This window comes from Misgurnus anguillicaudatus, chromosome 9, assembly GCF_027580225.2.
Source record: "Misgurnus anguillicaudatus chromosome 9, ASM2758022v2, whole genome shotgun sequence".
Classification (NCBI taxonomy): domain Eukaryota; kingdom Metazoa; phylum Chordata; class Actinopteri; order Cypriniformes; family Cobitidae; genus Misgurnus; species Misgurnus anguillicaudatus.
In genome coordinates this window covers 17240630-17252683 of record NC_073345.2, presented here as the reverse complement: position 1 = coordinate 17252683, position 12054 = coordinate 17240630, and the positions used below count along the sequence as shown (strand labels likewise).

Below are 12054 nucleotides of genomic sequence, written 5' to 3'. Positions count from 1 at the left end.
TATCATTATCATATTTTTTACAGAGGTGATTAGCGGCTTTTGCATCTGAGCTCTTCAATTCCAACATTTTTAATTTTAGTTTGTAATAATATTGTTTAAAGGGGCCATGGCACAATACTTTTTTAAGATGTCCAATAAATCTTTGGTATCGCCAGAGCACATGTGTGAAGTTTAAGCGTAAAATACCATATAAATAATTTATTATAGCATGTTAAAATTGACACTTTGTAGGTGTGTCCTTTAACATGAAAATGAGTGAAGTGCAAACACTGATCACAATGATGGTTTGTTGCCATTGAAACTCAATTGTGCTGTAAATTATTTTCTCTCTCTTTCTCTCTGCACTAAATGGCAGTGCTGTGATTGGATAGTGCAGATTAAGGGGTGGTATTATTATTATAATAAGAGCTCCTTATGACATCATAAGGAGAGACGAATTTCAACAACCTTTTTTAATGTGCTTGAAGAGAATGGTTTACCAAAACTAAATTACTGGGTTGATTTTTTTTTCACATTTTCTAGGTTGATAGAAGCACTGGGGACCCAATCATAGCACTTAAACATGAAAAAGTCAGATTTTCATACCATGGCCCTTTAAAATAAAATGACTACTCCTATACGAGTTCTACATTGTATTTACCTCTAAATAAGACACTAAAATACTGAGGAAAAGAGAACAATTTTGCAAACAATGACACAAAAAGCTTTAATTTAAATAGTAGGGGCGAAAAGAATCACATAAAAAACTGTACATAACTTTGAATATTGAATAACAGTTCTTAAATAAAACAATCCCCCGTTTAACTAAAAAACAAACGGAAAAAAAAACAAGATGGTGTACTATTTTACAATAGTTGTGCAAAAGCAGTTTTAACTGATTCATTCTCCAAACTTCACGAATCCATGCTGAGAGCAAATCCGAGCTCTCGACAAGCACAGATACACTGAAGCATGGCTCCCCTAAGACTCAAAGTAGTGACTTCCATTGAAAAATAACCAGAAATCCAATAATAATAAAATAGATTTATATATATATACTTTAAATATATTTATATACAAAACATGCTGTACATATATGGCAGAGATTGGTAAGATCCCTTAAATCACTGACACCCAAGACTATCCAGTAAATTGTGCTTTCTCCAAGTAAAGAGAAGTACTCCCTGTTGCTTTGGAAACACCCTAAAGGTAAAAGAAACCCAGAGAAATGGTTCTGATGGGAAGAGACCGAGAGATTGATCAGCCTCCACCCAATCCTGATTTAAGCCAAGCACTCGACAGCTGTGAAAGTCCACTGGAGGAGCCATAAATGACCCAAGTTTAGAGATTTGAGACAGCATAGATTGTGTATGGTGATTGCGATCAGACTTTCCATCTAGTGTTCAAACAACTTGTGATATCAGCCTTTGTGTGATGGGCAGAATGGCAACTCTATACTATACTATATATTTATATCAGTGTTATAACGCATTAATGTCGGTGGTTTAAGCGAGTATGAAGAAGTGAACATGATGATGGCAATAAATGAAGCAGGGCTAACAGCACACACTATCAGACATAAACACACAAAACAGATTTATATCCATTTTGAAAACTATATGGGATGGGTCTAATAAAAAATAAAACCGGACAGCAGACAAACCAACTGGTAGCAGTATTAAAACTATAGCGAAGATTCCTAAACCCTTTGTTTACACCAAGACATTGTTTGTCAATTTATAAGGCACCATTTTTTCATGGCAGCCCTTTTGCAACCCATTTCAGATCACAGCTGGGCCGTGTCAATCATTTCACGCTAGAAAATTAAATGCTTTAAATCTCTAAACCACTTTATAAAGAAGATCGAATTATACCACAACCTGTTTAAGATACACTGTGGCATGATGTCAGTTGTCACGAGGATTTGACTGCAAGGATCTGATATGTTTGTTGTTGTAGAGGCAGTAAGTGCCATGCTTCCAACAGCAGGCAATCTGAACTTCTACCCATTCATAAACAGCAGATATATGACACAAGACATTCACTTTCCAGTTGTATAACACACACACACACGCACGCACATAAAATGAGACAAGAACAGTAAGGTGATAAACTTCTCTCATTGGCTCGATCCAAAAATGGGGCGGGGTTACAGTTGAAATCAGAGCATCTCGTCCAACGCACAAAGCCACACGCTCCATTTCCATTTGAGATCAGTAATTAAATAAATACGTTATCTTTGTCTTTTTAATCCCCGCCAAGTTTTTCCAACTAAAACGCTGGAGTTTAGAAGTCAAAGGAGCAGTAGTTTGGTTAGTTCGATTAGTAGTAGAGGGGTGGTGCAGTAGCAGTAGTATTGCAATAGAGGGAGACAAACTGCAAGCGGGGGAGCCAATAGGAGGCCAAAGGCCCTCACCATATGGCATAGAGAGCATGTTTGGGTTGCGATCAGAAGGAAAGGTCATCTTTGTATAAAAAAAAAACGAATTACCCATATCCAGGCTAAAAAAAACAAAATCTCCTCTTATAGGTGTGTTTTTGATGACAATTCTGTGGTCTTCCATTTCTTCCCATCCCAGAACTCAAAAGCACCACCAAGCAGAGGGAAAAATCTGTGCATGTTCAAGTCTTATCCCTGAAGCTCGCAAAAACTGTGATTGTGGGTCGTTTACGAGTGAGATCACGTGATATGCATGCATCTGATGGACCGCCCCCATGCTGCACCCCAATGTCTTTCTGGAATGTGTGAGCTATGGAGGCTCAGTAAGGACGAATTAAATCAAAAGTTCCTGTGGACCTGAAAGGCTGATGTGGCAAAAAGCTCTGGGGTTTAATTAGAAATCGAGAAAAAGCAACACGTAGACTTGGTGCTTTGGGGGAAAGGAAAAAAGCTTGGATGATTTTAAGGCTGCTACAGAAAAGAGGAGAGTTCCCTTTTTGATACAGGCCATGGTTTTGCATTTATTTAGACGACACAACCCTCTACTTATAAAAAATATTGAATTAAAATCCCTTAACATTGCACTGACAGGCTACTTATTTTGGCTTATGAGCCTCGTGACCAAAACAGTGGCCAATAGAAGCCTAACGGGAGCTTAGTTCAACGAGACGAGACCAGAAAGAATATTTCCAGAACACATCTAGAAATATGCAGATAAGACCCAATGATCCTTAACGGGATTCTGTACTGGAAAATTCCTTCCAGCTGATCTGATCCCGGCTGTGCTGGTCTAGCTGTGCAGGTTAGTCTCTGTGCAGGTTCAGCGAAGGTGGTCAAGTAAAGGCAGTTCTGTTGACTCATCCTGTGCACTGGGTGGGTCTGGCGTAAGGGGTGTGGTCTCTGTAGGTACGGCAACTCCCATTGGATCCAGTGTTGGGCTGATATCAGAGGGTGGGACAGGAAGGGGTGGCTGTGAAGGCTTGAAAGTGAAATTTAAAGCGAATAATTAGTATAACCAAAATGTAGGATTAGGACACTTAGGCCCGGTTTTAAGGTCAAGGATTAAGACTAAAATTCAGATCAGTTTTTCCCCCCAAGTCCTGAGGTGCCTAGTCTAATTGTATCTTAACGTTAAAGCCTTCATAGATTTTAAGTGTATTTTTTAGGTAATAAGCATGCAACAAGCTCTTACCTGTATGCGTACGCTCTGTGAAACTGAGAAGTCCCCTTCCATCGCAGCAGGTCCATTAAATCCCTTCCTCCCGGGCAGACTCCATTTGCTGTACAGGGCCTCATAGGGCAGCCCGCTGCCGTGACCCAGACTCATACCCCTCTGAGATGTCCTGTGGCTTGGGTTGTCCTGCAGACTACTGGGGCAAAAGCGGTCTGCAGGCGGTAGAGCCACTGAGCCACTGAAAGACAGCTGGGAGCTAGAAAGATGTTGTCCCAAAAGCCCATGGATGGAAGCGGTTCGATGCATGGAGCTAACCAATCCTGCATCCATCCTGCCCTCTGATTGGCTGAGCAAGGCAAGTGGGAGTGGCTGGGGATGCAAAGGCCAGGAAGGTCCAACGGGGTTGTCAGTTCCTTGAGAAAGAAAGAGTGTGAAACTCTGAGCTTCCACAGACCATTGATTTATTGATTGTAGGTGGACTTTCACCAAAGACATTAACAATAGTACAGAAGCAGCAGGTGTCTTACCTAGTGAAGGCTGTAGAGTGGTAGGATGAGCCTGAGTGAAGCTGGATGCTGTGCTCTGGGGTGGATGAACTGCAGGGTTATTACTAATGGAGGTTGATCCACCACCACAGTCTGAATCCTCAATATTACCCCCACTGTTACAACCGGCACCACACCCCTTCTGGAGTCTGAGAAGAGCAGATAGCATATATGACATTGAAAATATGCTAAACTGCAGCAGTGTTGTAATGACACAGACATCAGAATATTTATCTAGTCTTGTTGTTATCTGTATTTAGTGCAAATGTCTCTATTGGGGTGACAGCATTAAATTGAACAAAGACAACACACTTTATGTGTGTCAGAAAACTGGTCCAATAAAAAGGTTTGATCATACAGTTGTAAATTAACAGCTATTTAGCAGATACATTAATAGTGACTTGAGAAATGAGAATCCAAGCAGTTTGCCAAACATGACCTATAATCTATAACATCCTATAATAGATGTATAAAATACCTATAATTGACCAAAAATATACTAAAATAGACATATAATAGCCAAAAATATTTATAATAAGACTAAAATGGCCTATAATATCTATAATAGACCTATAATATCCTGAAATAAATAATTTAGGTTATGCCTATAATATCATATAATACTTATAATAGACCTAAATAGCCTACAATATCTATTATAGAACTAAAATAGCCTATAATATCTGCAATATACCTAATAAATCCTAGAAGACCTATAATACTTAAAATAGCCTATAATGTCTCTATACAATATCCTAAAATACCTATACTATTAATATAATATCTATAATATACCCAAATACCTATAATGTCCCTATATAATCCTAAATAGTACCTATAGTATCAATATGATCTCCTTATAATAGATCTAAAATAGCAAAGAATACCTATAATAGACCTAAAATAGCCTAGAATATCATTATATGTCTATAATATCCCAAAACACCCATAATAAACCTATAATATCCTCAAATACCTACAATAGATCTAAAATAGCAAACAATACATATAATAGACCTAAATAGCCTATAATATCTGCAATACACCTATAAAATACATATAATAGATCTAAAACAGCAAACAATACCTTTAATAGACCTAAAATAGCCTATAATATCAATATAATATCTATATCCCAAAACACCTATAATATCCTCAAATACCTGTAACAGATCTAAAATAGAAAACAATACATATGATAGACCTAAAATGGCCTATAATATCTGCAATACACCTATAAAATGCATATAATAGATCTAAAACAGCAAACAATACCTTTAATAGACCTAAAATAGCCTATAATATCAATATAATATCTGTAATATCCCAAAACACCTATAATATCCTAAAATACCTATAATAGATATATAATAGCAAACAATACCTATAATAGACCTAAAATTGCCAATAATATCTATAATATCCCAAAACACCTATAATAAACCTATAATATCCTCAAATACCTACAATAGATCTAAAATAGCAAACAATACATAAAGTAAACCTAAAATAGCCTATAATATCTGCAATAGACCTATAATATCCAAAAAAATACCTATATTCCACAATACATCTAAAATAACAAACAATACCTATAATAGACCTAAAATAGCCTATAATATCATTATAATATCTATAATATCCCAAAACACCTATAATATCCTCAAATACCTACAATAGATCTAAAATAGCAAACAATACATATAATAGACCTAAAATATCTGCAATAGACCTATAATATCCTAAAATACCTATAATAGATCTAAAATAGCAAACAATACCTATAATAGACCTAAAATAGCCTATAATATCTGTAATATCCCAAAACACCCATAATAAACCTATAATATCCTCAAATACCTACAATAGATCTAAAATAGCAAACAATGCATATAATAGACCTAAAATATCTGCAATAGACCTATAATATCCTAAAATACCTATAACACATCTAAATCTGAATGAAGACAACCTATATATGCTTTTTGATAGTACCCAAATACATGTAACTTTTAAAGCTGCTCATAATTTATAATAAATGGTGAAGAATAAGATGTGCATGTTCCCATATCCAACCTGTCCCAGCTACTGATGAACCAAGTGTAAATGTTGTGAGGGCTGATAGGTCCTCCCCAAACTGAGCGCAGCTGAGCATGGGCCCCGGCATAGGAGGTGGTGAGTGGGGACACGTAGATGGGGTATCCGATAGGCTGATCACAGGACGAGTTAATCATGTTCCTCAGGGCTTGCTTGGCATTCTGGATGCTACCACGTTCAGGGTTTCGGTTTCGCAGGAAGACCAGCTCCTGCTGCTGACCGGCCCACAGCCCACGCACACACTCCCTGTTCACCTAAAGGAAGCAACGGGGAGAATAATTAGTTCCTAGTGACTAATTACAATCAGACTTATAGCTTATCTTGCTAATATTGCTACTTTAAAAATCTCAGACAGCACATTTGCGGTCCACACTTTATGCTGACGGCCAAAAAGAGCAGCTGTTGCTTTGCTTCATGTACACGTTAAACAGACCAGAAACTGATAAGACTGGCTGCGTTACGATGTTTGTGAGTGTACACACAGGCTTAGACAGCGAAGCACCTTAATAACTCTGAAGCTGAGGAAGCGTTTGTTCAGCATGATGATCTTGTATTCGTCACTGCCGTCGTCCATGACGTGGCGGAGAGCCAGCAGAGATGGCATGTTTGCCAGGATGGCGCTTCGCCACACAGGGTCACCCTCATGAGAGATAAGCATCTTCTCTTCATTAGCTGTGATGGCATCATACAGCACCACTGGGTCCTCATATTCATCAGGAGATGTGAAGTGATCCTGCAGAGGACAAGGTGGTAGACGGGAGGTAGTATGTGCATACTCAAATCTGTGTGATGATGGCCCACTGCTTTACATTGGAGCGCATAAAACTTCATATTATATGAAGGCTGTTTGTCATTTATGCACATAAACAAGCTGGATGTTTAAATCTTAAACCATTAACGCGTTCCACATTTCACAACATCCTTTATATTTTATAGCACTGTCAAGCTTAATAGTTAAGGTGCTTAAACTCAAAAACACTTTACTGCAGAATCCCGCTGACCAATCAGAATCAAGTATACATTGCTTGCATCACCATCAGACTATTGCCGTTTTATACAGCATATGATGTGCACTAAAATCTACTCCTAAATTCATTTTAGTGTAAAAACAGGTCTTCAATGAATTTCAAAAGGACTCAAGTGATCCTGGTGAAGTTTGAGGGACATCCGTACGCCTGGAGCTACCACCCGGTTCAGCAGGTCCATGTCTGCAAAAACCCACTCGTCTCTGGGAGAAGTGATACGAAAATCGCCCTTGAACAGAGCGTGAAGGCCGTAGAGAAACGGCTCCAAGCTGAAAAGGTGAAGGTGTTGACAGTAAATCTTTTATTTGACAATAGTGACTACATTTAGTACCTCAAAAAGGTGCAAAAGTCTAATACTGATGTCATGGGGTCTTACCTTGCCGACATGCTGTGTGAGGCGGTTCCCAGAGCTCGGCGGCCCAGAATACACAATCCAAAACAAAGTGTGACAAGAGGGGAATCTTTCTCGCTCTCGACCGGCTGGAAAAATACACAGTGACTGTTATAGCTTTGCTTTAGCAATATACAGTAAATGAATAAATGGCTGAACAGAATTGTGAATCAAACCGTTTGTCTGCGACTGTTACAGTATTTGATCCACTCCAGGTACACGAGGCAGAAAGAAGAGGGGGTGATGCCGGATGCACGGTGATCGTAGTCCTCATCTATATTCAGGTTGAAGGTGGGGTCACTGTCCACATATGATGGGCTAAGACAGGGCCGTAACGCATCTTGCACCGACTCGTTCGCCAACCACTCTTCCAGTTTGGGTGAGCGGGTGACGTAGTAGATGATACTCTGTGGTAAAAAAAAACACCAATGATTGATTTGCATTTTAACTGCTTTTCTGATGGAGCTTGACTTTAAGGTCACAAGCACTATTCCCAGGGAAAGCACATACTCATAAAATGTAAAGCTTGGATGGCTTGGGATAAAAGCATCTGCCAAATGCGTAAATGTGTAGGCAGTGGCGGTGGAGAGGACTTACCTTGACATAGTACGTAATGAGAATCTTGCGCAGGTCAAAGACTTGAAGCATGGAGGCTGCATTGTTGTCGCTGATGCTGTAGCCTTCCAGCACGTATTTAGTGGCAGCTACCTCCCAGGCTAGCCAGCGTTGGCCAAAAGCAGCATTGAAGGACAGCATGTGGGGGAGATGACCTGGCTCACAGCAGCAACAGCCTTCATCCTCCTCCACCCCTTCAGTAATCGCCTCCACCTCCCTCTGCTGACAGTATGTACCTGTAAACAAGCGATTTTTAAAAAAAATTGTCTAGTAGTGTGAAGAGTTACGAGATTGGGTTCATGAAAACGGGATTTTTACACTTTTTTAGGAAATCCTTAATGAAAAAATATATAAATGGGAAGTTGAAATCACATTATTTTAACTAATCTAGGACTGTACCTAACAATTAATTTGGTAACTGATAATAAAGTAATTATATTTTTTGTAATAAAAAACCTAAGTGATCATAACCTTTAAAATTACATATACTTTATTTAAAACAATTACTATTGCATCATCATCATTATATATATAAAAAGAAAACACCTGGTTTTATTAAACAAAACATTAATATATTTGTAATTAAAACCAGCATTGTGCATTTTAACAAATGCCTGCAGAGTGCGCAAGCAGACTAACGATTGATTTTTGTTTTCATCTTAGATTGAGAAAACGCTTACATTTGGCCAAACAACCTTTTAATCAATTTAACCCTTTAACTGTTACCCCCCTTTTTAAATGTGGATTTATATTTGTAGTGTTATATTATTTATATTAATTTGAAGGTGCATACTACCTTTTTACCTTCACTCAAATATCAACTAGTATTAATCCAAATTTCAAGCTAAAAATCACAAAAAATAAAGTGTCACACTTTTAGTGGTTTTACAAACAATGGCCACAAGGTGTTAATGGTTTGCTGCATAATCTTGTAACAAATTAATACATTGCTGTCACTGTATTATTAATTATGCAAAAACTACATTATTAGAGCTTTCCAATAATATATAGGTTGTCAAGCTTTTTGAAGATTAATTGATTTATTTTGAAGGATATTACAATGATAAATATATAATAAATAATATGCATTCCTCTGGGTTTAGTGACATTTATCAAAAATACTGTCACTATACAATTTCTATCATCAAATGGACTTGAAATATGAAAACTACAGTACTGTGCAAAAATCTTAGGTCACCATGCCACAATTAGATTTGTTGTCTTTGCAATGTTATAGTGATCATATATAATTGTTTCTCAGTCTCTTTAATAAAATACATCCAGAAAATGTAAACTAATGTGTCAAGATTTAGGGTAAGCTCCTCTTCCACTTGAGAAATAGCAGGAAACTGCAGGATCTCTTAAACCTAAATGATATTTAATCCTAATTTCTAATTTTAAAGAAATTCGTCTTTTTACTTCATTCTTCTTAAAAATGCTCAATATGTGTTTAGTGCCAAGAGAGTTCACACTAAACACGGACAATGCCTAAAGAAGACATTTAGTCCTGAAAATGTATTTTTTTGTACATACTTCCTGTATTTTCTGTTTGTATCTTAATTAAATAGATAGAAAAATAAATATGGATGGACACTAAAACATCTAAAACAACAAGTCTGGTGGTGGTGGCCCAAGACTTTTGCACAGTACTGTACATTCTTAGAGCTTTCCAACAATTTGTAGTTTGTCAAGATTATGTCACGCTTATAGGATATAAGTGTTATATTTAGAAATATATAACCATTCATATGTATTTCTATGGGGTCAATGACTTGGAACAAAATGAGTTTTACTATATCATTTCTATCCTCAAATGGCTTTCAAACATAAAAACTACATTTTAAGAGCTTTACAAGTTTGTCAAGATTATTTCAGGTTAATAAGATATGTAATAAAAAAAATCATAATAATCACCTTGGGCCCACCTGTTGGCCGGTGACATTTTAGAAAATTACTCTTACTACATCATTCTTCTTGCAGATGAGAAAGAAAATTGTGATGAAATGGTGATGAAATATGAAAACCTCAATCTGAGAGCTTTCCAACGATATATAGTTTGTCAAGATTAGTGTAGGTTTAAATCTTTAATATTTGTCCAATTCTTTACAATAAAAATGACACAGCACTGTAATTCTTTAGCAGGAACATTCATGTAAATCATGTAAACCCAGAGTGAGGTTTTAAACTGATTTATAAGAGTTCCCAAACGAACATTATTGGAAACCCAAATAAAAAAGCACACGCAGTAAAAGACAGAATATAAAGCATGCACAATAAAAGGTTTTTCCACAAACTCAACTTTATGCTGATATCACGAGACAGCATTTCAACTCCACAAGAAATCTTGTGACATTTTAATCTCATCACACCCATACTGTCTACATTCCTATTCACGCCAAGCATAAAGTAAAATACTAATTCAAAAGCATAGAATAGCATAAAAACAAAGTATTCCCCTTCAGAGTCAACTCTATGCAATTCTGAATCAAAAAATGATGAAAGTCTCATTTTAATATCCTGCAGTGCAGGGATAGGCAACGTCGGTCCTGGAGTGCCGATGTCCTGCAGATTTAAGCTCCAACCCTGATAAAACCTCGCCTACCTGTAGTTTTCAGATGACTCTTTAGACCTTGATTAGCTATTTCAGGTGTGCTTGATTAGAACTGGAGCTAAACTCTGCAGGACATCGGCAATCCAGGACAGACGTTGCCAACCCCTGCTGTAGTGAAAGCCTTTTGTTTCAAAAATATGGTCTTTTGATGTCAAGCTCATATTAGAAAAAAGATCTTGCAAGCTCACCCCTGAACTCCAAGCCTCGGAGCTGGAAAGTGACAAGGCCGTTGCCGATCTCAATGATGTGTACGAGAGCATTGAGGTAGTCTGAGGCCAGGATGAAACAGTCTCCTGTGCTGTAGTTACCCCAGCGGCCCAGCAGAAGGTCCCCACATAGGGAGTGCTGCAGGGAGCGCGTCAGATGTTCATAGAAGATCGAATTCAAGTTATTGTCATCAGCACCTATTTGAGAGGAAAGGTGAAAATTAAAAACTGCTCTGGTAGCTCTCTTAACAGTAAGTGCTCTGTATTATTTGGGTACTATGAAGATCACGTACCAGGGTTGCGGTCAAGCTGAGTGGCCAGACGTGTATTCGAGTGATCCACCCGTTTAGTGCTGAAAGAAAACGGTAATGAAAGACAAAATTATAATCTTTCATCATCTTACAATGCATGTGACTTCATATCTTGTATGACTTACTTGTAGTCTCTCTCCCAAAATTTCACAGGGCGAGTGTAAGAGGTGACAAACACTGCACTGCCCAATACAGGGTTAAGAGGAGTAGAAAACAGCGCTGAAAAGACAGCTTGCACAAACAGCATGGCCGAGTCTAAGAGCATAACTGGAGTTAAGGGTACAAATGACCTTAAAAGAGCAGGTCACATTCGAACACATTACCGACTAAGTGAGAAAACAAGGGTGTGCACCTGGGTCTGTAAAAAAATTAAATAAAAAAACAGGGGTCTGCTATAGCTCATGTGAAATCTGGTAGAGTTTGCAATTGGTATGACAGCCATCAGGCCTAATTTGCATAGGCCGCATAATTTGCCTATTATTGCATAATGCATATTCATTGTTACTCGTCCCTCCAGAAATGGCCTTCGACGGTGAGCTCACATTCTTTGCATGCATGTGCAGACAGGTGCATGTGCTCTTTTGTGCATGTTGAAATAAAACCAAAGGGACATGAGTTAAAAAGTAAGAAAGAAAAGCAAATAACGGTTTCCATTTTTAG

General features: G+C 37.8%; 1 protein-coding gene across 1 annotated transcript in view; it reads right to left on the bottom strand.

Moving 5' to 3' along the window:
- Nucleotides 1–680: 680 nt before the first annotated feature.
- Nucleotides 681–12054, bottom strand: part of LOC129423068 (pecanex-like protein 3) — a 34190-nt gene continuing 22816 nt past the window's right edge. The window contains exons 23-34 of the mRNA XM_073871204.1: nt 11520–11649; nt 11377–11435; nt 11066–11281; nt 8249–8502; nt 7828–8058; nt 7637–7740; nt 7385–7529; nt 6738–6971; nt 6215–6489; nt 4121–4287; nt 3612–4006; nt 681–3398 (exon numbers count right to left, since the gene is read on the bottom strand). Coding sequence (XP_073727305.1) covers nt 3240–3398; nt 3612–4006; nt 4121–4287; nt 6215–6489; nt 6738–6971; nt 7385–7529; nt 7637–7740; nt 7828–8058; nt 8249–8502; nt 11066–11281; nt 11377–11435; nt 11520–11649 — 2369 coding nt within the window. The 3' untranslated portion in view covers nt 681–3239. The remainder of the gene's footprint in view (nt 3399–3611; nt 4007–4120; nt 4288–6214; nt 6490–6737; nt 6972–7384; nt 7530–7636; nt 7741–7827; nt 8059–8248; nt 8503–11065; nt 11282–11376; nt 11436–11519; nt 11650–12054) is intronic.